Source organism: Apus apus, assembly GCF_020740795.1.
Source record: "Apus apus isolate bApuApu2 chromosome 28 unlocalized genomic scaffold, bApuApu2.pri.cur SUPER_28_unloc_1, whole genome shotgun sequence".
Lineage (NCBI taxonomy): Eukaryota > Metazoa > Chordata > Aves > Apodiformes > Apodidae > Apus > Apus apus.
This window is the reverse complement of record NW_026248821.1, coordinates 108,958-133,252: the sequence shown is the minus strand read 5'-3', so window position 1 is coordinate 133,252 and position 24,295 is coordinate 108,958. Positions and strand designations below refer to the sequence as shown.

Sequence of the window (24,295 nt, the reverse complement as noted above, 5' to 3'; positions counted from 1 at the left end):
TGTCACCTCCCTGTGCCTCCCCCCGGCGATGCCACCCCACCCCTGGCACAGCCTCCCCCACCCCCAGCTCCACGGCAGGAGCAGAGCAGACCCCCCCCCGCCCCCCCTTTTCTACAACAACCTTTTGTACACCCACCCCCCCAAACCTCACCATGGCCTGACCCCTCCCCCACCTCCCCCCGTTTTTCTCAATGCCCCCTTGGGAACCCCTTTAATTTATTGCTTCATTCAGCGTTAGGATAGAGCCAGCCCGGCGGGGGGGCACGGCCGGCCGGACCCACAGCCCCCTTCCCACTGTAGGGGTGTGTGGGACACCCCATCCCCCACCGCCAGCCCCCCCCTTGAATGTCGGGGCACCCCCTGCTGTGACGCCCCCCACACGCCCCAGGGGGACTGAGCCAGGGACGCCAAGGTGGGGGGCTTGGGAAGGGGAGGTCCAGGGGAAGTCTGGGCCGTGGGGGGGGGGGGTCCGGGGGGTCCGGGCCGTGTACAGCGTTTTCATCTCTCGGATTGTAACTGTCCGTCTGTGACATGTGGGACTTGGCGCTGTGACCCTGGCTGCTCCTTCCCAGCAGGGGGGGAGAAGGAGGGGGGACATGGTCTAGGGAGGGGACACGGGGCCATGAGGCAGCTCTGGGGGCTTGTGCCGTGGGGCTGTGCATGGCACGACGCGGGTGATGCTGCGGTGCTGTGGGTCAGGGCCACCGAGCGTGGGGGCTGTGACGGGGGGGCTGTGCCCCTGGGAGGGGGGTGCGTACTGAGCCATAGACCACACTGGGCCGCTGCTGGTGACACTGTGACATGACTGGGTGGCACAGAGCCAAGATGCCTCCACACCGGTGGTCCCGTGGTCAGCGCAGGACTCCCCTTTGGTGAGAACCCAGTGCAGCGGTGCCACAGCCCTGGGACAGCACCCAGGTCCCAGGGAGGCTGCTGGGTGATTTGGGGTGGTTCTCAGGGATCGGGGGTGCTGGGGTAGGTGGTGTTGGGGGCCGGGGGGGGCCAGTAGCGGGGCCGGTAGCCGTAGGGGCGCAGGCGGTGGGTCAGGTACTCCAGCTCGTACATCTGCTCCCCGGGGACGTAGTGGAACGAGACCGACAGGTCCGAGCAGCACTGGGGACCCTGGGGGGACACGGGGGGTGAGGGAGGCAGGGGACACCCCCCGACGGGTCCGAGCAGCTCTGGGGCCCTGGGGGGACACGGGGGGTGAGGGAGGCAGGGGACACCCCCCGACAGGTCCGAGCAGCTCTGGGGCCCTGGGGGGACACGGGGGGGGAGCCAGGGGGCGGGGCGGGGGGCGTGGTCTAGGAGGGGGCGGGGCTGGGAAGGGACTGAGCAATGGCAGGGAGACATGAGGTGTGGGCGGGGCCTGTATGCTAATTATGGCTCTTGGGGATTGGGTGGGGCAACGCAGTGGGCGGGGCCTGGGTGGAAAATGGAGGGGACAGGGACACGGGGCTCGGAGGGACATGGGGGGACAGGGACACAGGGGGTTGGGGGGACATGGGGGGACAGGGACACGGGGGGTTGGGGGGGGACATGAGGGGACAGGGACACGGGGTTGGGGGGAACATGGGGGGACAGGGACACGGGGGGGTTGGGGGACAGGGACACAGGGGGGGCTGGGAGGGACATGGGGGGACAGGGACATACAGGGGGCTGGGGAGACACGGGTGGTGGCTTGGGGACACCAAGAGGGGGGCTCAAGGCAGCTGGGGCTGGGGATGTTGAGGGAGGCTGAGGGGACTTGGGGGGCACTGGAAGCACCGAATGGGGGGAGTTGAGGGGGTCACTCACTGGTGTGACTGGGTAGTAGGAGTACAGCAGGTAGGAGGGGTCGAGGTGCAGCGGGGCCGTGAGGTGGGTCTCGGGTGAGAAGGGGTGGAAGGTCTCTCGGCCTCGGGGGTCCCGCGAGTCTCCCGCCTCCACCCCCAGCTTCTCCAGGCACTGGCCCAGGGCCACGTCCTCCACGGCGCTGGTGTGGTCACAGGTGCCAGAGGCCACGGCCCCCACGAAGCGCCGCAGGGCCTCCCTGCTGAGCACGTAGCCCGCCCCGCCGCTCATGTAGCCCTGCCGGGCCCAGGGCCGGAACCGCTTGCCCAGGTAGACGGGGCGCTGGGGCGAGTGGGCGGCCAGCAGCCAGCGCAGGTTGGCCACCACCACGAAGGTGTCGTCGTCCGCCTTGAGGAACCAGTCGGCCTGGTCCCGGTGGTGCTGGTGCACGTACTGGAGGGCGCGGATGGTTTTCCAGTAGAGCTGGGAACGACCCTCACCCACGGGCAGCCCCACGGCCCCGGGGAAGCCCTGGGTCGGTGCTGAGCTCATGAACAGGACCAGGTTGCAGTGCCGGGCCCAGGTGGCCCGGACGTGGCGGGCCCGCGTCTCCAGGGTGGGGGGTCCCGTCATCACCCAGCACAGGACCCGCACCTGCTCGTACAGTGTCTGTGCCATGCTGCTGTTCACTGGGGGGGAGGGGGTGTGGGTTGGAGGCAAGGGACCCCCGGAGAGGAGACAGTGGCTCCAGACGGGGTGAGGGCCACGGGCCCCACTGTCCCCTCCTTGTCCCCAACTCAGGGTGGCCATCATGGGCCAGAAGGTCCCCAAATTGTCCCCAGCTCAGACCTACAGCCACTGACCTTGCTGTCCCCTCAGCTCAGGGCCACCACCAAGGACCTCACTGTATCCTCCTTGTCCACAGTCCAGGGCAACAGCCAAGGACCTCACCATTCCCTTCTTGTCCCCAACTCAGGGCAACCACCATGGTCCAGAATATCCCAAAATTGTCCCCACCTCAGATCAACAACCACTGACTTCACTGTCCCTTCCTTGTCCCCACTTTGTCCTCCCACCCATCACCAGCCACAGGGTCCCACACTGTCACCTGCCCAGAGCTCCCAGCACCCATCAGCCTGTCACACTTGTCACCCTGTCCCATCGCCACCAGCTCGGAGCTCCCACCACCAGCCAGAAGGATCCAAACTTGTCACAGGCTCCGAGCTCCCTCCTCTAGCCACAGTCCCCTCACTGTCCCCAGCCCACAGCTCCCTTACCCAGTGACAGTGCCCCTTCCCACTCCCACCCCCACTGGCCTGGCCCTGTCACCAGCTCCAGGCTCAGGCCACCAACCACCCTGTCCTTTCCCTGCCACCAGAGCAGAGGTTCCTGTCCTTGTCCCCAGCTCAGAGTTCCAGCCACTGTCCAGAAGGTCCCAAATTTGTCACCAGCCCAGACGTCTCACCCCCACCCACCCTGTCTACTCATTGTCCCCAGCCCACAGTCCCCACCACAGCCACATTGTCCCTTCATTGTCCCCAGCCCACAGCCCCCACCACAGGTCGCACAGTTCCCTCCTTGTCCCCAGCTCTGAGCTGCCTCCCCCCCCAATGTTGTCCCCCCTTCCCTCATCACCATCTGTCCCCAGTGCCCATGGGATGGTGACTGTCACCCACCCCCCTTCCACTGTCACCCCAAGCACTCAGGGGCGTGTGTCACCTCAGGTCCCTGTGTCCCCATTGCCTTGTGCCCATGTGTCGCAGTGTCCCCACGTGTCCCAGTGTCCCCAAATCCATGTGCCTCTGTGCCCAAGTGTCCCTATGCCCATGTGTCCATGCGTCCCTGTGTCCCCATGTCCCTGTTCCCATGTATCCCCATGTGTCCCCATGACCCTGTGTCCTTGTGCCCATGTGTCCCTGTGTCCTTGAACCCCATGTCTGTCTCTGTGTCGACCCCTGGCCCGGTGCTCACCTGTGGGAGGGGGCAGGCGGTGCAGGGGGGCGATGGCTCTGCCAGGGGTCGGGAGGGGGCCCGGGGGGGCCCAAAGCACCCCCAGGTCCTGCAGGATGCTGCCCCCCAGCACCAGCCCCACAACCAGGCCCAGGGGGAACCAGGCTCCTCTGGGGTGGCAACCCCACATGGCCCCAGAAGGTCCGGGGGGGCTGCAGGGGGACAGGAGGGGATGGTGGAGGACAGTTCCTAGAAGGGGGGGACCCCGCCCCTCCATGGGGCCGAGGTGGGGTCCCATCACCCACAGACCTCCCCCCTACATGGCAGAGGGACCTTGCCCCCGGCCCTGCTCCCCCCATCCTACCAGCTCCGTGTCCTGCTGAGACCCCTCCCCCCAAACCCCCCTTCACCCCCTTCCCTGTGTCCCCTGGTCACCCCAAAGCCACGCCCCCCCCCCCCATTCCCCCCCTCGCCCCTTGGACATCCTTTGATCCCTCCCTACCCCCAATGTCCTCCCAGTCTCCCCCACGAAGACACCTGCCCCTGCCCCCTCCCCCTGTCACCTCCCCCCCCCCGGGATCAGGGCCATCCAATTCCAGCAAAGCTCATTACCAGCCACTAATTAGAGCCACGCGGGTCTGCCTGGGGGAGGGGGAGACGGGGGGGCAGAAGCCCTTGCGGGGGTTCCCGAGGCGGTGCCGGGTGACGGGGGGTCCTGTCCTGCCCCCGGTGCCGGATCCGGTACCTGCGCTGGCCCCGCTCACGCGTCCCGTCCAGTGTCTCGCAGGGAGGGGCCCGATCCTGCCCATCCCCGGGGCGGGGGCAGCTCCGGACTGGCCCCCCCCCCCCTCCGCCCCTGCCCCCCGCCCATCCCCCGAGCCAGGGACCCCCAAAACACAAGGCCGGACTCATACCCCTCCCCAAACGTGGGGTCCCGCGGCTGGGGGTGTGTGTGGTGCTGCACCTGGCCCCCCCCGCGGTGACGGTGACACCAGGTGGCAGAGCCCGGGGGTGGCACCGCGTGGCGCGGCCGCACCCAAAGCAGGAACCGGCTCCTGGTTCCCGGACACGGGGGGGGACCGGGTGGCACGGGGGGGGGCGTGGACATCACGAGGTACTTCGCCCTGGGCGGGGGTGGTGGCCTCGGGGGGAGCAGGGACCGTGGGGGGCGGTCACGGTCGCACGTGTGGGGACCGTGGGGGGCGGAGGGCGGGAGCATGACGGGCATCCCCGGCTCTGACACGGGCAGGGGGACCCTGGCTCTGCGGGGGGGACACACCACAGTGAGGGGACAAGGTGACCTGGGGACCTTGAGAGTGAGGGACACCAGGGCCACGCCTGGGGACACCAGGGGGACACGACAGCCATGGCGGGGGGGAGGGGACACTGCAGGGGGGATGTCTGGGGACAGTGACCACGGGTGGTGGGAGCAGCAGGGCCATGAGGCAGGGACAGGACCACGCGTGGAGACAGTGGCCATGGGCCGGTGGTGGCCACACACTGTGGGGACAACGTGGCTGTGCCAGGTGGCTCATCACCGTGGGGGGGGGAACACCACGGCCACCATGTGGGGACATCGTGGCCATGCCTGGGGACACCTCAGGGACACACGGGGGGTGGCACGGGCGGGCATGTGGGGACTGTGGACATGGGTGGGGACAGTAACACAGACACATGGGGGGGCACAGCCATGGGAGAGGGACCCCACGAGCACGGGGGGACCATGTGTAGGCAGGAATAGCCCGTGGCCACCTCAGCCCTGGAGATGGGGACAAGGACAGGAGGGGACAATTTCCCCAGAGGGGTCTGGACCTGCAACACCCCCATGTCCTGTCACCCACTGCCCACCCCCCCCCCATGGCAGAGGGACCTGCTCCCGGCTCTGCCCACCCCCCAGCTCCGTGTCCCACTAACACCCCCCAAATCCCTCCCTGTCCCCTTTCTTGTGTCCCTGCTCCCCCCTAAAGCTGCCAGCCCCCTGCCCCACTCTCACCTCCCCCCCCCCCCCATAACCCCCCGCTCCGGATCAGTGCCATCCAATTCCAGCAAAGCTCATTACTGGCCACTAATTAGGGCCACGCAGGTCTCCCGGGGGGGGCGGGGGGAACAGGGGGCCACGGGGGTGGAGGGACGAGCCCAGGGGGATCCCAGGGCCCTTGCGGTCCCTGGTGCTGGGGTGATATGGGGGGGCCCGATCATGCCCCCCCCAGTGCCCCCGTCATGGAGCCGGGCTTCACACACCCCCCCTTACTGGTGAGGTCTGGGGGAGGTGACACCCAAATGCACCCTGGTCCGTGGCAGTGACAGTGGTAGGGGCCCGGGGGTGGCCCCAAAGGACTGTGCCTCCTGTGCCCCGGCACCGGCCTTTAAAGGGAGGGGAACACACGGGGACGGTCACGGCCGCACCCATGGGTGCCCCCGGCCCACCCACCCACCTTCCCGGGACCACCGACCCCTTCCCTGGGAGGGGCCACTTGCCTGTCCCATCCCCATCCGGGGGGGTCCCGTCCCGCGGGGGCAGCAGCGACACCAGTGTGTGTGCGTGTGTGTGTGTGTGTGTGTGTGTGTGTGTGCGCGCGTGTGTGTGTGTGTCCCCTCGCTGGGGGAGGGTGGGAGGCTCCTCCCCCCGCGCTGGCCCCCAAACCAGCCCCTGTGGCCACCAACCCCCCGAGATGGCCACCGAGAGCGGCTCTCCCGGGGGAGAGGGGGGTCCAGGCTAGGGGAGGGTGGGCGGGGGGCGGGTCTGAGGGTGGGGGGTGCTGGGGTAGGTGGTGTTGGGGGCCGGGGGGGGCCAGTAGCGGGGCCGGTAGCCGTAGGGGCGCAGGCGGTGGGTCAGGTACTCCAGCTCGTACATCTGCTCCCCGGGGACGTAGTGGAACGAGACCGACAGGTCCGAGCAGCACTGGGGACCCTGGGGGGACACGGGGGGTGAGGGAGGCAGGGGACACCCCCCGACAGGTCCGAGCAGCTCTGGGGCCCTGGGGGGACACGGGGGGGGAGTTGGGGGGCCACCAGGGACCCAGTCCTCCCCCAGTTGGTGCCCAGGGCAGGGGTTTGGGAGGAGCAGAGACCATGGCAGGGGGGGTCACAGGAGGTCACAGCCACATGTGGGGGAATGTGGGCACAGAGCAGGGGACACCAAAGTACTGGGGGGGACACCACAGTGAGAGGACGATGGTCCCACCTGGGGACTGTGATTGTGGATGGTGGGGACAGCACTGCCAGGGGGCGTGGACAGGACCACGTACGGGGACTGTGGCCGTGGGAGGTGGGTGGTGGCCATGCAAAGGACGTTGTAGCATATGAGAATGGTGACCAAGTACTGTGGGGTGCTTGCCCATGGCCGAGGATGGTGGTCACCTGAGGAGGAGGGTGGCTATCTGAAGAGGACAGTGGCCACACAAGGAAGATGGTGGCCACGCACTGCAGGGACAGCTGGCTATGGCTGAGGATGGTGGCCATGCTTGGAGGATGGTGGCCATCTGAAGAGGATGGTGGCCATGCACTGTGGGGACACATGGACATGTGAGAAAGATGGTGGCCATCTGAGGACAGCGGCCGTGTGAGGAGGATGGTGGCCACTCACTGCAGGGACAGCTAGCTATGGCTGAGGGTGGTGGCCCTCTGAGGAGGATGGTGACCACAGCAAGGGGTCTGTGGCCACACACTGTGGGGACAACCTGACCATGTGACATGGCTCATTGCCGTGCGTGGGGAACCACGACCATGAGTGGGGAACCTCTAGCAACACCTGGGGACCTGGTGGCCACCACAGAGCTCCACCCCTGCAGACAGGCCAGAGGGGGGACCTCCCAGACCGGGGGGACACAGAGGGACACCCAGGGGTGCCACGTACCTCCACAACAGGGTAGAAGCTGTAGCTGCGGTACCAGAAGCTCAGGGAGAAGTGGTGGGTGAGGTGGGTCTCGAGTGAGAAGGGGTGGAAGGTCTCTCGGCCTCGGGGGTCCCGCGAGTCTCCCGCCTCCACCCCCAGCTTCTCCAGGCACTGGCCCAGGGCCACGTCCTCCACGGCGCTGGTGTGGTCACAGGTGCCAGAGGCCACGGCCCCCACGAAGCGCCGCAGGGCCTCCCTGCTGAGCACGTAGCCCGCCCCGCCGCTCATGTAGCCCTGCCGGGCCCAGGGCCGGAACCGCTTGCCCAGGTAGACGGGGCGCTGGGGCGAGTGGGCGGCCAGCAGCCAGCGCAGGTTGGCCACCACCACGAAGGTGTCGTCGTCCGCCTTGAGGAACCAGTCGGCCTGGTCCCGGTGGTGCTGGTGCACGTACTGGAGGGCGCGGATGGTTTTCCAGTAGAGCTGGGAACGACCCTCACCCACGGGCAGCCCCACGGCCCCGGGGAAGCCCTGGGTCGGTGCTGAGCTCATGAACAGGACCAGGTTGCAGTGCCGGGCCCAGGTGGCCCGGACGTGGCGGGCCCGCGTCTCCAGGGTGGGGGGTCCCGTCATCACCCAGCACAGGACCCGCACCTGCTCGTACAGCGTCTGTGCCTCCCCAGCGTCCTCCCCTGCCAGTGCGGGGACACAGGGTCACAGAGCAGATCGGCCCAAAGGACATGCTGGGGGTGGGTTGGGAGTGGCACTCAAACCCCCCAGTCACATCGGAGTGTGGCAGTGAGGGATGGGGGGAGGGCAGCAGGGGGACACAGCGACACATGGGCACAAGGACATGAGGACACTGGGACACATGGACACAGGCACATAGGGACATGGGGACACACACCCCTGGGTCTGTGCGGTGACAGTGGAAGGGGGGTGGGTGACAGTCACCATCCCATGGGCACTGGGGACAGATGGTGATGAGGGAAGGGGGAACAACATTGGGGGGGGAGGCAGCTCAGAGCTGGGGACAAGGAGGGAACTGTGCGACCTGTGGTGGGGGCTGTGGGCTGGGGACAATGAGGGGACAGGGTGGGGGTGGGTGGGGGCTCTGGGCTGGTGCCCCTCACTGTCATTAACTCACAGCTGCCACCGCCCCTCCCCTTGTCACCAGCCCATAGTCCCTGCACGCCCCCCCATCCCACCAGAGATTCCCAAACCACCCGTGTCCCTCCCAGTAGTGTCACCCACCTGCAGAGCTCTGTGGGGCGATGCCATAGAGGGTGGGGGGCTGGGACACCCCGGGGGGGTCATCAAAGGCCGGGGGATCCCCAAAGCCCGAGGGGGGGTCCCGGCTGAGAGGGGGCACGGGGGGGGACAGCAGGAGGCCATTGAGGAGGAGGAAGGTGACCGTGAAGCCCACCAGCACCCCCCCGTGGAAGGGCAGCCAGGAGCTCTTCAGCATGGTGCTGGGGGGGGGAGGGGGCAGTGAGGCGGGGGAGGGGACCCGCCTGGGATGTCCCCCCCGCTTCACGTCCCAACCTGCCACAACTGGGTCTCCCACTGTCACTGGGCAGGGAAACCCCAAGGACAAAGCCCACGGGTGTGGATGGGGACGGGACCCACGGGGAGAGGGGTGGTGACACCCACGGCGACTGGGAGAAGTGACAACCATAAGGGGAGCGATGGACCCCCTGGGGGGGAAGGTGACACCGATGGGGAGGTGACAACACCTATGGGGGTAGCAGAGATGGCACCCCACACCGGGACTCCCCCCCGTCCGAGGAGTGTCTGAGGGGGACAGAGGGGGTGACGTGGGTCCCCCCCCCGCTTTAAGTTAATGGGGGGTGGTCCCACCCCTTCCGAACGCCTGGGCTCCCCGCAACTTCTCTGAGGGGGGCGGGGGTCTGCCTAGATGGGGACCCCGGGGCCAAAGTGGGGGGAAACGGGGAAAGGGGGACACGAGGGACTGTGGGGAGAGGTCCGAGATCAGGCTCCTTCACCTGCGAGGGCAGCCCCGGGGATCTCTGTCGGTTCCAGGGGTCCCGGTCAGCCCCGGGGGTCCAGATGGATCTGGGGGTCCCGGTCGTTCCTCTCTCCCCAGGGGTGTCAGTCGGTTCTGGGGGTTCCCGGTGTGTCCCAGTTGGTCCCGGGGATCCCAGGGGGTCCCGGGGTGTCCCGGGGGTCCCCGCTGCCCCGTCCCGAGCGCTCGGCCGCGCCCCCCCCGTCCCGCGCTCCCATTGGCAGCGACGCGCGAGACCCCGCCCCGCCCAGGCGCTGATTGGCTGCCGCCCACCACGACCCCTCCCCGCGGCAATTCCCAGCGGGAGGGGACTCGGGAGGGTCACAGGGGACAGGGACGGGGGGGGTGACCTCAGTTTATTGATAAAAAGGGGCCGGGGGGGGGCAGAGGCCTAATGACCTTATTACATCTCATTATGAGAGAGAGGCCCCCCCCACCCAGGGGGCGAAGGGGGTGGGGGGGCACACGCGGCTCCAGTGGCAACAAGAGGACCCCCCCTCTGCCCCCTCCCAAACCACAACGCCTCCCCCAACGCCCTAAATCCCAGCCCCCGCCCCCCCGCTTTCCCCCAGATCATCCATGTCACGAAGTGCCCGTGCTCAGGGCAGGGGGTGTCCCCCACCATGCGGGACACAGCGAGTTTCCCCCACCCAGACTGTCCCCCCCCCCAACAGACCAATCGCCCCCCCTGGGGGGCACCACCGGTGGGGACACACACACACTTCTCCTCCCAGGGCACCAACACCCAGCCCGGGGGTGCTGTGCAGGGGGGGCACACAGGCACCAGGCACAAGGCTGGTGGGGAACAGAGGCTGGGAGGGGGTTCAGAAGTTGGGGGGGGTCAGAAGTCGGGGTCCTCAGAGTCCCCGGGGGGCTCATCGCGGCCCCCCCAGACGAAGCGGTAATTGGCCTCCAGGGTCTGGTGCCGCCGCCGCTCCCGCTGCGCCTCCTCCGTGCCCTGCACCTGGGGGGGACACAGGGCATGGGGGGGACATGGGACGTGGGGGGTGATGTGGGCCAGGGGGAACGTGGGGAGGGGATATGGGCCAGGAAGGGGACACCGGACATGGGTGGGGGGACAGGGAGAGGGAACATAGGACATGGCAGTGGGAGAATATGGGAAACAGGGGACAAGGGACATTTGGGGGGTCAGGGGATGTGGGGGGTCAGGGAACGTGTGTAGAGGGGTCAGGAGTTGGGGAGCTGTCAGGATTTGGGTCGGGGAGGGGACAGAGGACGTGGTGATGGGGAGCCAGGGGTCAGGGGACACGGGGGGGGACAGAGAATGTGGGGTCCCTGTGTCCCCCCCTGCCTCAGTGTGTCCCCCCCAACCTTGTGTACCACCCCAGTTCCAGTGTCGTCCCTGTCCCAGTGTTGTTGTCCCCACCTCAATGTCCCGTCCCCCCCCATGTACGCCCCGTCCCTGCACCCCCCCCCTCGGTGTGTCCCCCCTCACCAGGATGCTCAGGAAGATCTCCTTGAGGTTCCTGGTCTCCTCCTCGCTCAGCCAGGGCGCCGCCTCCTCCTCCTGCCCCGCTCCCGCTGTCACGATCTTGATCTCGATTTTCCCTGTGACCGGCAGGAAGGTGATGAGGGGGGGAGGGGACAGGGGGAGCACCCCCCCGCCCCGTGTGTCCCCCAGCCCCTACCTTCAGCCCGCAGCCCCTCCTTGGCCAGCAGCTCCCGGACCTCGCTCTCAATGTGCTGGAGCTGGGGGTTGTCCTGGGGGGGCTCCCGGGGGCTCCCGTCCCCCCCTACCCTGCTCACCCGCACCCGCAGCCGCCCATCCCCTGGGGGGGTGGCCTTGACCTTCCTCCCAGCCCCCTCCTCATCCTCTTTCTGCCCCCCCGGGCTGGGACCACCCCCTTCCAGCTTGTCCATCAGGCGGTTGAGAGTGGAGGCCAAGGACTTGGAGGCCTGAGTCCGGTCAAACTCGCCCTTCAGCCCCTCTGTCTCCAGCTCGTCCTCCACCTGGGGGGAACAGGGGGGGTCGGGGTGATCACACGGGTCCCCAACACAACCAGGGGGTCTCCAGCCATCCAAGGGGTCCCCTTTGATGCCCACCTCATTGATGATGTTGTCAAACTCCTTCTCCATCTCACTCTTCACCTCATCCTTCAGCTGGGCCATCTGCTCCCGGGGCAGCAGAACTGACTCCAGCTCCTTCTCAAAGCCCCCCAGCACATCCTCATCTTCCTCCTCATCCTCCTCTTCCTCCTCCTGCTGCTCTCCCTCACCCACTGGGGGCTCCTCAGGGGCTGGGGGGTCTGGGGGAGCCTTTGCTGCCTCCTCCTCCTCACTCACCTTCTCCTTGGCCTGGAGGGAAAGTCCTCATGAAGATCCCTTGGTGTTGATGGGGAAACTGAGGCACAGAAGAGCTACCCTGGGGGGGGTCGGTTTGTCCCTGCCCTGGGGAGTCTCTCCCCAGCCTGGGGGGCATCACCCACCTTCTTGGTGCTCTCCCTCAGCTCCTCGATGAACTGCAGAAGGTCCCCAGGGCTCCTGATGACTTTGAAGTGGATTTTTTTCCGCAGATCTGTCACCAAAAGGGACATGGGGGAAGGGATGGGGATGGTGACAGCACTGGGGTGGGGGGGGGTGTGACACAGTGGCCACCACCCCTAGGCACACCCCACTGGGTGGGGACTCACCAGCCACCTGGCCACCGGCTGCCTTTGGGGACAGCTCCTCTGCCTGTGGGAGGGACAAAAGGTGACAAACGGCTCCTCTGCCTGTGACACCCCTATGGTGGCCCTGGGGACATCCCCGGGGACGCTGGGGACTCACACTGGCGCTGTCCTGCTGGCTGGTCACCTCCTGCACAGGCTCCTTGGCCCGGTCCAGCTCGTCCCCCGGCGCAGCTGGCACGGGAGAGGAGAGCAGGGGTGGCACCAGGTGGCACCACAGGTCCCCAAGCCACATGTCACCGCAGGGGGACGAGGGGATGGGACTATGGGGACACACAGCTGTGCTGTCACCACGGGGACAAGGGACACAGAGGAGACAGGGCAAAGAGGGGACATGTAACAGTGGGGACAAGGAGAGGAGGGGACACAGCTGTGTTGTCACCATGGGGGTAAAAGGACGGGGGGGACATGGCTGCACTGTCCCCATGGGGGTGGGGAGGGGGGCAGATGTGGGGGTGACAGGACCCTGGAGGAAGGGGACACGTGGGGGTGACAGGATGGGGCTGTGGCCATACCATCACCACGTGCCCCTGGTGCTCCCTCGCGGGGCTGCAGAGGGGTCTGGGGGGAGGTCTCCCCGTCCCTCTCCCCCCACAGCCTCGTGTCCAAGCTCTTGAGCTCCTCCGAGATTTCCTCCACCTTCCGCTTGGTGTCCGCTGAGAACACAAGATACCGTGTCACCCCCCCGTGCCGCCGTGTGTCCCTCCCCCCCACTCCCCGTGTCCCCAGCACTCACACACTTGCTGCCGCAGGTACTGGCCGTACTGGGCGGGGCTGAGCGCGGGGTGGCAGCGGATGGGGCGGGGGGCGGCGCGGGGCGGGCGCAGGGCCGGGTGGGGGCAGAGCCGCCCGGTCTGCACCGTCAGCACGTACCGGCAGGACTGCGGCTCGTCCACCCGCGCCAGCCGGTCTGCGGCCCCCTCCTCACAGACAAACTGTGGGGAACACGGGAGGAGCTGGCACCGGGGAGGGGGTGGGGGTAGGACTTGGGGATCAGCACAGTGGAGACACATGAGCCGTAATGAGGGTGTGGGTGTCGATGTGCTGGGGACACGGGTGTCACTGTGGCAAGGACACGGGTGTCACTGTGATGGAGGGGATGGGGTGTCACTGTGGGGGAGATGCAGGTGTAACCATGGTGGAGACACTGGAGTCACCGTGGTGGGGACACGGGTGTCACCACGATGACGAAAGGGGTGTCACTGGGCTGGGGGGACACAGGTGTCACCAGGGTGCTGAGGATACAGGTGTCACCACAGTGGGGGGACGAGGGTCCCAGGTCTCACCCGCACTTCGGCCTCGCGGGCGCGCCCGGTCAGGTCGCAGCGGGAGCCGTTGACGTAGCTCTGGCTGTGGTAGCGCCTCAGCCGGTGCTGCTTGGAGGCCTGGGGGGAACAGGGAGAAGCAGGGTGGGGACAGGAACCCTCCCGGCTCCTGAGGGGGGCTGGGTGAGGGGACAGCAGTGTCCCCAAGGCGGGGGAAGCCCAGACCTCAGCCATTTCCTTGTCCCAGTCCAAGGCTGACTGGTAGTAGCCGAGAAAGAGGATGTCTCCTTTGATCTCTGACTCTGCAGGAGGGACACAGCAACGGGGAGACATCAGGGACAATCTGCCCCCTCTCCCACCTCCCCAGGGACCCCTCCCACACCACCGTGTCCCCTCCATTTTCACCCTCCATGTGGTACTGCTGGATGTGTCTCCCATAGCAGAACTCGTAGGTCCACCAGTCCTTTGTCTGGGAGAGAGGCAGGAAAAGCCCTGGGATGAGGCAGGAGGGCCTGGGGGGTGAACCCAATGTCCCCCCCCCGTGACCCCCTCGCACACACCTTGACGAGGCAGGGGGCAGCTGCCATGGGGCGCAGGAGCTCGGTGACACCGGAGCCGTTGTAGAGCCGAGACTCCTCCTCGGGGTCAGGGGTGGTGGGCGGGGGGAGGTGACACTCGTAGAGCTGCTTGAACTTGGAGGCCACGGTCACCACGTCCTCTGCCTGTCGCTGGAGGGGACACGGCAGGGGGACACACATGGCAGTGACACGGGCACGAAGTGTGGGGGACATGCCCATCACTGCTGTCCCCTCCTCTCCCCCAGCCAGGAGCCGTTGGGGGCCTCTGGGCCAGCCCGAGGGTCTCACTGGGACTGGACCGGGGGATGAGTCCCTCTCTGCCCTCTTCTGAGCAGCCCCCCCGAGCCATACAGGGTGCCCAGGGTTACCGTGAACCCCGTCCAGCCTCCCGGGGGCTTCTCGGTGGCCTCTGCCTGCTCAAAGTCACCCGGTGCACGACAGTGGCAGAGCCCCCCCCCCCCCGCCACCAAGCGCGGGGAGTTGACCAGTCCCCACCCTCGTCCCCACCCTCGTCACCCAGGAAGGGACTTTGCCTGCTGGGGACACGGAAACCACCCAGGGACACGGAAGCCGCGGGTGCCAGGTGGGTGCTGGGGAGGGTCACGGCCCCTGCGCCCCCACAGCTCCGGGGGCGCAGCTCAGAGGAGGGGACTGAGAGACCCGGCCCCGGTCTGGCCTGGTGATCCCCCCGATACCGACACCTCCCTGGTTCCGCTTCCTCCCCGACTTCCCGGCCTCACCCCGGGCCGGTGCTTCCCCCCGGGCAGGGCCCCGGGCAGGTCCTCCCACCCCGGTACCACTCCCGAACCGGCACCGGGTCCCGGCGGGGACACCAGCCCGGTGTCCCTGATCACCAGTCGGTGCTCCCGCTCCAAACCCGGGTCGGTGCTTCCGACCCCCAGCCGGTGCCCTCGTGCACGAAACGACTCCAGGCTGGTGTCCTCGCCCCGGTAGAGCCCCCCAGACCAGAATTCGTGATCCCCAGCCGGTACCTCGGCCCCGGTAGGGACCCCAGGCCGGTGCCCCCGGCACGGGAATGATCCCGCGCAAGTTTCCCCAACCCCAGGCCAGTATCCTGACGCTCAGCCGGCGTCCCCGGATCGGTAAAGACCCCGGGGTAGTGCCCCCGCCCCCGGTAGTGCCCCCGCCCCCGCCGGTGCCCGTCACCGCCGCGGCCCACCTGCCCGGCCAGCACGGGCTCGGCGAGGATCTCCAGCCCGTACTTGAGCTCGCTGAGCTCCTGCAGGTTGAGGGCAGCGCGGACCCCCCGCAGCGGCCGCCCCGGGCCCAGCACCGCCAGCACCACCAGCAACGCCGGCCCGGGCCCCGGGCCCCGCCGCGCCGCCATCTTTTCCCTGCCGTTCGCCGCTTCCGCCCGCCGCCTCCCCGCGCTCGCCCCGCCCACGGCGCTGAGGGCGGTGGTTGGTCCGTCCGCCTGTCCGTCAGCGCAGCTCTCCGCCGATTGGTCAGAGTGCGGGGGGACGGCACCGACGCTGAAGCCACTATGGGAGGGCGAAGGCGATTGGGCTGAGTCAGCGCGGTCGGCAGCCAATGGCGAGGCGGGGGGGGGCCGGCCCGCTCTGACGTCCCCGCCGGAGCCCTTAAAGGCGCAGAGCGGCTTCCCATTGGCTGAGCGGGATGCAGGAGATCCCCGCGAGCTGATTGGCCGAGAGGGGACCGAGCATCCCGGGGATGGGGGGGGGGGGGGGGGTTTGTCACATGATTACCGGAGCCGGGAGGAGGGGCTCGGGCCCCTCCAGGGTGAGACCCCACGCTCTGCTCACCTCCACCCCAGACCCCGACCCGGCCGGGGGGCGCAGTGAGGCGCAGACACCCCCAAATCTCCCCAAATCCTCCAGTACCCCCCCCCCAGCTCCCCAAACCTCCCCTCAGCCTCCCCAAACCTCTTCCCAGGACCTCCCAGCACCCCCCAACTCCCTCGATCCCACAGCCCCCCTCCACCCGAATTCCCCCAGCCCTCCCCGAACCCCCAGACCCCCCAGCACTCCCTCAACCTCCCCTAGACCCCCCCCACGACCGTTCCCAAAGCCCCCTCAACCCTTCCCAGCATTTTTCTAGCCTCTCCCGCCCTCCCTGAGCCTCCTCACCCACTCCCAGAACCCTCCAGCACAATTCCAGTCCCCCCAGACTCCCCCCCACCAGTGTCCCCCAAGCCCTCCCAGACACCTCAGCACACTTCCAGGCCCTCCCCGAGTCCCCCTAGCACCCCCCCCAGACATCCCTCAGAACCCCCCCCCAAACCCCTCCCAAAGACCCAGCAACCCCCCAATCCCTCCCAGAACCCCTCCTGACTCCCCCTTAGGTCCCCTGAGCCCCCCAACTCCCCCTGCCCCCCACAGCTGTCAGCCCCCAGCCCTCCCCCCCCCTCCCCAGGGCACAGGCAGCCCGGTCCCGTCCCCCACCCTGTCTCTCCCCCACCCCCTCCAGCTCAATGGGGCCGTTGTGCTTCCCACGCGTGGGCACAAAGCCCGGCCTGTGGCAGCCGGGGGGGTAGATTCCCCAGCCCCTCCCTTCCCGAGGCAGCCCCGACCTCCCCCCCTCGAGCCGATGCGACGGTGACAGCGGCGGCCGCCCCCTCCCAGCTTTGTGTCCCCCCCCCTCCCCGGGGCTGCGGCGCTGCCGTTCCCGGTAGGGGCCACCGGGGGCGCGCTGCCCATCTCCCCCCCCCCTCCGCTGCCGGTGCCGGTTCCGATGCGCGGCCGCGAAGCGCCGGGACCCGCCGGCGGAGCCAGGTAGGGCCGGAGCGTCCCGGCGCTTCCACCCCCCGCCTTTGTCACGACATGTCGCGGACTGGGATGGCACCTGCCGCCGCCCCACGGCCCCGCCATCGTCGTCGTCCCCGCCACCATCCCCCCCCCGCACCCCTTCGTTACCCCCCAGTACCGCCGGGCCCTCCCCAGGACATCCCCAGCCCCCCTTCCCCGCAGCCCCCAGCCTTGCTGACCCCCCCAACCCCCATCCTCTGCACCCCCTCAACCTGCGCCCCCGCATCTCCTGGGTCTCTTGGTCCCCCCACCCCCATTTCCTCCCCCAAAACCCCGCAGGACCCTCCCTGCTTCCCCCATCCCACGGACCGCCCCAGCATCCCCCCCCAGGCCACGGAGTTCCCCCCTTCCCGATTCCCCTCAACATCCCTCCCTGCTCTCCCCTTACCCCGCCCCCCCCCCCAAACACCCCCAGCACCCCCCCCCCCGCCCTCTGCCATTGCCAGACATCCCCCCCCCCCAGCTCTGCCTCCCCCTCTCCCCTTTAATCCCCCATCCTTGAACAAAGCCCCCCAGTCGGGAGGGGGTGCGGTGGGTCTCCGCCTGCAGCCGTGTCCCTGGGGGAGGAGGTGTGGGGTAGTAGGACGCGGGGTCTCCTCCACAGGGGGAGGTGCTGCCCTCCCCTGCCCCCAACGCTGTCCCTGTGTCCCCCTCCCCAGGCCGGTGTCATCGGGGGCAGAGCCATGAGCGTGGGCTGAGACCCTCCGACCCCGACCCCCCCCCCCGGGATCCTTACCCACCCCAAGGTGAGGGCAGGGGAGGGGTCACTGGGAGGCACTGGTGCAGACTGGGGGAACTGGAGGACATTGGGGTGGACTGGGGGGGCATTAGCGGGACTGGGGGCAATGGGGGGGGGCGGGGAGGGGGGCAGTGGGGCAGATTGGGAGGGCAACGGGGGGCAGTGAGTGGTACTGGGGGCACTGATTTGCTCTGGTGTCCACTGGTCTGTGCTGGGTTGCACTGGGAGGAGCTGGGAGCGCTGGGAGGCACTGGTCTGTGCTGATTTGCGTTGGGTTGCACTGGGAAGCACTGGGAGCACTGAGGGGTGGTGGGGGCAATAGGTTGAATTGAGAGGCACTGGTTTGCACTGGTTTGCATTGGGGGCGCTCGTTTACACTGGGGGGCGCTGGTGACACTGGTTTGTACTGGGGTGAGTTGGGAGGCATTGGAGGCGCTGGTTTGCACTGGGGCTATAGGTTGAACTGGGAGGCACTGGTTTGTGCTGGCGTGCACGGGGGGGTCGCTGTGCTGCAGCACTGGCGGCCCGGGGGTCCCTGGGGTCATTGGCGTCCCTGTCCCCCCAGCCCCCGGCAGGATGCGGGGGGCCCCCCGCCCCCTGTGCCTGCTGCTCCTGGGCACGGCTGCTCTGGCCGCGCTCCTGCTGCTCCGCACCCCCAAGGGCCCCCCCAGCGCCGGCCCCCCCCGCCTGCCGCCCCCCCCGCTGCCCCCCCCCCGCCCGCTCCTATCCCCACGTGCCCTTCCGCCTCAAGGAGGAGGTGATGGAGTAAGAACCCGCACCGGCACCGGGGGGGGGCAGGTGGGGGGGAAACTGGGGGGAGGGGGCAGCTCGAGGGGGCATCGGGGGGGGGGAGCTATGGGTGGGGGGCAATTATGGGTGGGAGGCACGTGGGGGGGGGGGTATCAGGGAGAGGGAAACTATGGGGGGGTCAACCAATGAAGGGGCATCTGGGGGAAGCACCGGGGGGGGGGGCACCTATGGGGTGCAACTTGAGGCAGCATCTGGGGGGGAGTTATGGGTGGGAGGTAATTATGGGAGGGGGCACCTTAGGAGGATACACCTGTTAGGGGGGCACCCATGGATGGTGGCACTCATGGAAGGGTTGGGGGTCCCATGGGGTGGGGCCACCCCGAGGGGGGGCACCCTGGGGTGGTGGGGGGTGGGTGACTATGTGGAGGGGGGGCACCCTGGGGTGGGGTGATGGGAGGGGGTTGGTGGCAGGTGGGTGACAAGGTGGGGGGTGGCGTGGTGTCCTGTCCCTGTCCCCCCCCCGGTAACAGGGGGGTCCCGGGCAGGTTGCTGCCCCGGAACGGCTGCTCGTGCCAGGCCGAAGGGGGGGGGCTGGCGCTGCCCCTCCCCCTCCCCCGGCAGCTCTTCGGCCTCGGCCCCCCCGTGGATTTCGCCAGCGCTTTCGGGCCGGGGGAGCGGGGGCGGCTGCAACGGGAGCGGGAGCGGGAGTACGAGAGTTACCGGCGGCGGTGAGAGGGGACAGGGGGCTGGGGTGCAGGGGGAACAGGGGGGAGAGTGGGACACGGGGACAGCAGGGACAGGACAGAGGGGACGGGGTTGACACGAGGGCAGGGGGAGACACAAGATCAATGTGGGGCAGGATGAGACCCCCGGGGCAGGGGGTGTGGGGCAAGGTGCTGTGGGGGAGGGTGCTGGGGTCAGGGGCTGTGGAGCAGGGTGCTATGGGGCAGGGGTTGTGCCCCCCGCAGGGTGCTATGGGGCAGGGGCTGTGGAGCAGGGTGCTATGGGGCAGGGGCTGTGGAGCAGGGTGCTATGGGGCAGGGGTTGTGCCCCCCGCAGGGTGCTGACTCCCGCTGATCGCCTGCTCATCGTTCCGGCCAATTCCCCCCTCGAGTACCCGGCCCAGGGGGTGGAGGTTCGGCCTCTGCAAACGATCCTGGTGCCCGGTGAGGGGCGGGGGGGGCACCAGGGGGGAGGTGGGAGATACAGGGGGGCACGGGGAGGGGGGGAACAGGGGCGGGGGGGGCACGGGGGGAAGTGTCCAGGGTGTAGGAGTGGAGCTCAGGGGGGGAACAGGAGCGGGGGGGGAGGTACGAGGAGCAGGGGGGGGGGGCACAGGGGCGGGGGGAAGTGGGCGGGAGGGCAGAGGAGTGGGGGGTGCACGGGGGGCATGGGGGGAGGAGGGGCAACAGGGCATTGGGGGCACAGAGAAGGGGGGCAGAGAGGCAGGAGGGGAACGAGGGCGCGGGGCGGGGGGCAGGGGGAGGAGCTGCTGGACAAGGGTGGTCTGGGAGCCCCCAGACCCACTCACCCCCCCGTGTCCCCGCAGGGCTCAGCCTGCAGGCGGGGGGCAGGGACCGGTACCAGGTAAGAGCGGGGCCGGGGGGCGGGGCCACATGTGGGCGGGGGAGGGGGACCCTGCCCCGGATCCCCACCAGTGTTGCCACCCCCGTCTCCCTCCCCCCGTCTCCCCTCTATGCCCCCCCATATTTCCCCCTGTCCTCCCGTGTCCCCCCAATGTGCCTCCCCTGTGTCCCCCCCATCCCCCAGTCTTCTCCCCATGTCCCCCTTGTCTGTCCCTCGTGTCCCCCCAATATCCCTCATGTCCCACACGCCACCCTTTGTCCCCCCAGTGCCCCCCCATGTTCCCCTCATGTCCCTCCATGTCCCCCATGCCCTCCCCGTGTCCCCCCAGGTGAACCTGACGGCCACCCTGGGGACCCTGGCGGTGGCAGCCGAGGTGGAGGGGGTGTCACGGCAGGGGGAGGGGCAGCCCCGCCTCTCCTTGTCCTCCCCCCACCTGGACCACCTGAACCGGCAGCTCCAGTTTGTCACCTACACCAACACCCGCTTCCACCCCGACACCGCCGACATCCGTGGGTGGGGGACACGGGGGGCGGGGGGTCCCTCCACGGGCCAGACACGTGGGGTGCCATGGGGGGATATGAGTGGGGGTGAACCTGGGTGGGTGGTGACCCCACGGGTGGGACCTGGTGGCTCCTGGTCTTTTGGGTGCCAGGGGTGGGATTTGAGGGGTGCTGACCCCGTGGGTGGGTCCTGGGTGGGTGCTGACCCCCTGGGCGGGTCCCGCGGGCTGGGTGGGCACCCCCACCCAAGTCCCCGTCCCCCCACAGTGCGGTTTTGCACCCCCGGGCACGAGGCCACCTTCACCATCCGCATCCGTCACCCGCCCCCCCCCCGCCTCTACGGCCCCGACCCCCCCCGGGGACAGTTCCGTGGATGGGGGTGAGTCCGGGGCCCCCGTGCCCCAGTGCTCCCAGTGTGCCTGCCTGATGCTCCCGGTGTGCTTCTCCCAGTGCTCCCAGTGCTCCCAGTGTGCCTGCTCAGTGCTCCCGGTGTGCCTGCCTAGTGCTCCCAGTGAGCCCCTCCCAGTCCTCCCAGTGCAGTTTCCCAGCTCTCCCAGTCCTCCCAGTGGGAGTTCCCAGCCCTCCCAGTTCTCCTAGTGCAGGTCCCCAGCCCTCCCAGCCCAGTTCCCCAGTCCTTCCAGTGTGTGTGTCCCAGCCTTCCCAGTTCAGGAGTCCGAGCTCTCCCAGTGCAGATCCTCATCCCTAGTAGTGCAGATTCCCAGTCCTCCCATTATGGGTCCCCAGTCCTCCCAGTGCAAATCTCCCGCTGTCCCAGTGCAAGTCTCCAAACCTCCCAGCCCTCCCCCTGCGGGACCCCGGCCCTCCAAGCCGCCCCCTGACCCGCCCCCCCACAGGGTACAATGTCACGGCGCTGGTGACAATCGCCACCAAGACCTTCCTGCGCTATGACAAGCTGCGGGCTCTGATCTCCAGCGTGCGGCGCTTCTACCCCAGCGTCACCATCGTGGTGGCCGATGACAGCCCCCAGCCCGAGCCCCTGCAGGGCCCCCACATCGAGCACTACCTCATGCCCTTCGGCAAGGTGGGGGCTGGGGAGGTCGGGGGGGCTGGCAGGGGGTGGGACCCAGGGAGGGGGAAAAGGGGAGGGGGACACGGAGGGGCTGGCAGGGGGTGGGACCCAGGGGGAATGGAGGGGCTAGCGGGGGGTGGGATCGAGGGCTGGGGCCGGGGCAGCCTTGGGGCGGGCACTGACCGGGCCCCCCCCAGGGCTGGTTCGCCGGGAGGAACCTGGCGGTGTCGCAGGTTGTCACCAAGTACGTGCTGTGGGTGGACGATGATTTCATCTTCACCCCCCGAACCCGCCTGGAGCGGCTGGTGGAGGTGCTGGAGAAAACCAGCCTGGACCTGGTGAGGGGGGAGCTGGGAGGGGGGCGCTGGGTGGCACTGGGGGGGCTGGAGAGAACCAGCCTGGACCTGGTGGGGGGGCACCGGGGGGCACTTGGGGGAGGGGCACCGGTGGCCAGTGGGTCCCCGTGCTCTGGGTAGGGGGGTCCTGCTGTCCCATGTCCCGTGTCTGGAGCTGGTGGGTGCCCCAGTGCCCCCCAGTGCCCCCAGTTCCAGGAGCTGTGCCCGTGCCCCGCATCCCCCCGCGCCTGATGCCAGGGGTGCCCCAGTGCCCGCCCCCCCAGTTTTCTGACACGACGCTGGGGGGGTCCCGGTGGGGCCGGGAGGGCTGGGGGGGGTTAGGGGTCCTGGGGGATGTGGGGGGGGAGAGGTGGGGGCAGTGCCTGGTGTCACCTGCTGGTGCCCTCCGCCCCAGGTGGGTGATGCTGGGGGGGTCTGTGGGGGGGGTCTCAGTGCCCGGTGCCCCCGCAGGTGGGCGGGGCGGTGCGGGAGATCACGGGCTACACCACCACGTACCGGCAGCGGCTGAACGTGCGGGGCGGGGGCGCGGGGGGGGACTGCCTGCGGACCCGGCCCGGTTTCCATCACCGCCTCCCGGGCTTCCCCGCCTGTGTCGTCACCGACGGCGTCGTCAACTTTTTCCTGGCCCGAACCGACAAGGTCCGGCAGGTCGGGTTCGACCCCCGGCTGCGCAGGGTCGCCCACCTCGGTGAGGGCGGGGGAGGGGGAAGGAGGGGTGGGGAGAGCCGGGATGGGTTGTCCCGGGGGGGTCTGGGGGAAACAGGGTAAGAGGGTGGGAGTAACAGGAAGGGGTGTCCAAGGGTGCGGGGGGGGGGGGGGGGTCCATCTTTGTTGGAGCCGGGAAGGGTAGAGGGCGGGGCGGGGGTCTCGGAAAGGGGTGTCCAGGGGTCTTGGAAGAGGTGTCGGGGGGGGTCCTTAGGGCGGGAAGGGTTCCCACCGGGAGTGTGGGGTTGGAAAGGATGTCCAAAGGTGTTTGGGGGGGGGGGTCCTGTGGGGCGTGAGGGGCTGGCAGGGGGGACACCTGCAATGGGGTCACCGGGGTTCTGGAGGGGAGGGGCACTGAGACGCTGAGAGAAAAGTGGGGGACACTGGGGGTGCTGAAGGCCCCCAGTGCTGAGCCCCTTCTGGGGCCTGTCCCCCCTCCCCTGCGTTTGTCACCCATGGGCTGGGGGTGTCCCAGCTGGGAGGGGTCTGGGTGTCCCAAGGGGGTCCAGGGGGTGCCGAGATGGGGGGTGTTGGGGTGCCGGGTGGAAGGGGACGAGTGTCCCAGGGCACATCCAGGGTGCCAGGGGTGGGGAATGTCTGGGGTGTCACCGGGGGGGGGTTCAGTGTGTCAGGGTGCCGGGGGGGGACTGTGGTGCCCCACGAGGGCAGTTCAGACATGGGGTCCCCTGAGGAGGCCCCAGAGCCCCCCCAGCAGCACTGAGCCCCTTTTGGGGTATCTGTGTCCCCCCCAGAGTTCTTCATCGACGGTCTGGGTGTGCTGCACGTGGGGTCATGCGAGGACGTGGTTGTGGATCACGCCTCGAAGCTGTCGCTGCCCTGGGGGCGGGGGGAGGGGGAGCGGCAGTACGCCCGGTACCGGTACCCGCCCCCCCGCGACCCCAGCGTGCGCCTCAAGCAGCGACTCTTCTTCTTCAAGAACCGCCTCAAGTGCATGAGCGGCAGCTAGACCGGGGCCACGGGAGCCACCGGGGGCACCTCCCCCGCTCCCCCGGGCTGCCCACGAGGGCCACTGCCAAGGGACACCCCCCAGGGACACCGCCCCCCCCCGGTCACTTCCATGGGCACCCTGAGGGCGACCCCCCAGGGCCACCCCCGAGGGCCGCCATCATGGGCCAGCACTGGGGGGCAAACCCAGGGTCGCCCCTCAGGGTCCCGGGCAGTGACCCCCCAGGGCCACCCCCCCGCCCAAAGGGCCTCCCGAGGACCCTGGAGCGCCCCCCTCCTCCGTCCCCCCCGCGGTGTTTTTAGCTCTTTTGTACTTTGGGGGGTGGTGGTGGCGAGGGGGGGAACACGACAACCCGGGGGGACCCCCCACGGTACTGAGGTGTCCGGGTGACCCCCCCGCCTTTTTTGCCCCCCCCCCCCCATCACTTTTCTATGATTCAGCCCCTCCCCCCGCGCTGCCGCCAGGATTTTTGTGCCAAGTCTCGGCCCCTCCCCCTCCCGGGACCCCCAGGGCCGGGATGGGGGGCGGGGCTCCCCCCCCGCCCTTTTCTACCCAATGAACCGTGAGATTTTAATCAGACCGGACGTGCCGCTTCCTTCCCCGGCGCGGGGGGGTCTGTCCTCAGGGGGTGGGTGCGCGGGGCTCAGCCATGAGCCCGGGGGGTCTGCGGGGCCCCAGAGGGGCCGGGTCCAGGGGGGTCTATGAGCGCTTGAGGCTCCCGTGGGGTCCCGGGACCCATCACTGCTCCCGGAAGCTCCGCCCCC

At 68.9% G+C, this 24,295-nt stretch overlaps 4 protein-coding genes across 4 annotated transcripts; 1 reads left to right on the top strand and 3 right to left on the bottom strand.

Annotated features, from left to right (window-relative positions):
* Positions 1–199: 199 nt before the first annotated feature.
* On the bottom strand, positions 200–2,645 carry LOC127396133 (glycoprotein-N-acetylgalactosamine 3-beta-galactosyltransferase 1-B-like). Its single transcript, XM_051643737.1, has 2 exons — positions 1,798–2,645; positions 200–1,122 (listed from the first exon to the last, which is right to left on the bottom strand). Exons 1-2 carry the CDS (start codon positions 2,584–2,586, stop codon positions 955–957), a joined length of 957 nt encoding a protein of 318 aa, XP_051499697.1. The 5' UTR covers positions 2,587–2,645; the 3' UTR covers positions 200–954.
* Positions 2,646–6,439: 3,794 nt separating this feature from the next.
* On the bottom strand, positions 6,440–9,705 carry LOC127396130 (glycoprotein-N-acetylgalactosamine 3-beta-galactosyltransferase 1-B-like). The gene is made up of 4 exons (XM_051643734.1): positions 9,562–9,705; positions 8,810–9,027; positions 7,580–8,247; positions 6,440–6,634 (listed from the first exon to the last, which is right to left on the bottom strand). The coding sequence occupies exons 2-4, from the start codon at positions 9,021–9,023 to the stop codon at positions 6,440–6,442; spliced, it is 1,077 nt and encodes a 358-aa protein (XP_051499694.1). The 5' UTR covers positions 9,024–9,027; positions 9,562–9,705.
* A 215-nt stretch (positions 9,706–9,920) lies between these two features.
* Positions 9,921–15,693, bottom strand: OS9 (OS9 endoplasmic reticulum lectin). Its single transcript, XM_051643735.1, has 14 exons — positions 15,292–15,693; positions 14,094–14,261; positions 13,939–14,002; positions 13,759–13,835; positions 13,555–13,653; positions 13,005–13,203; positions 12,784–12,924; positions 12,369–12,442; positions 12,233–12,275; positions 12,029–12,117; positions 11,646–11,897; positions 11,231–11,552; positions 11,038–11,150; positions 9,921–10,545 (listed from the first exon to the last, which is right to left on the bottom strand). The coding sequence occupies exons 1-14, from the start codon at positions 15,457–15,459 to the stop codon at positions 10,423–10,425; spliced, it is 1,932 nt and encodes a 643-aa protein (XP_051499695.1). The 5' UTR covers positions 15,460–15,693; the 3' UTR covers positions 9,921–10,422.
* Positions 15,694–16,912: 1,219 nt separating this feature from the next.
* B4GALNT1 (beta-1,4-N-acetyl-galactosaminyltransferase 1) lies at positions 16,913–24,110 on the top strand. Its single transcript, XM_051643733.1, has 12 exons — positions 16,913–16,961; positions 17,597–17,643; positions 18,202–18,401; positions 18,932–19,114; positions 19,446–19,552; positions 19,936–19,973; positions 20,302–20,482; positions 20,741–20,842; positions 21,328–21,515; positions 21,701–21,841; positions 22,310–22,547; positions 23,317–24,110. Exons 1-12 carry the CDS (start codon positions 16,913–16,915, stop codon positions 23,529–23,531), a joined length of 1,689 nt encoding a protein of 562 aa, XP_051499693.1. The 3' UTR covers positions 23,532–24,110.
* The last annotated feature ends 185 nt before the right edge of the window (positions 24,111–24,295 follow it).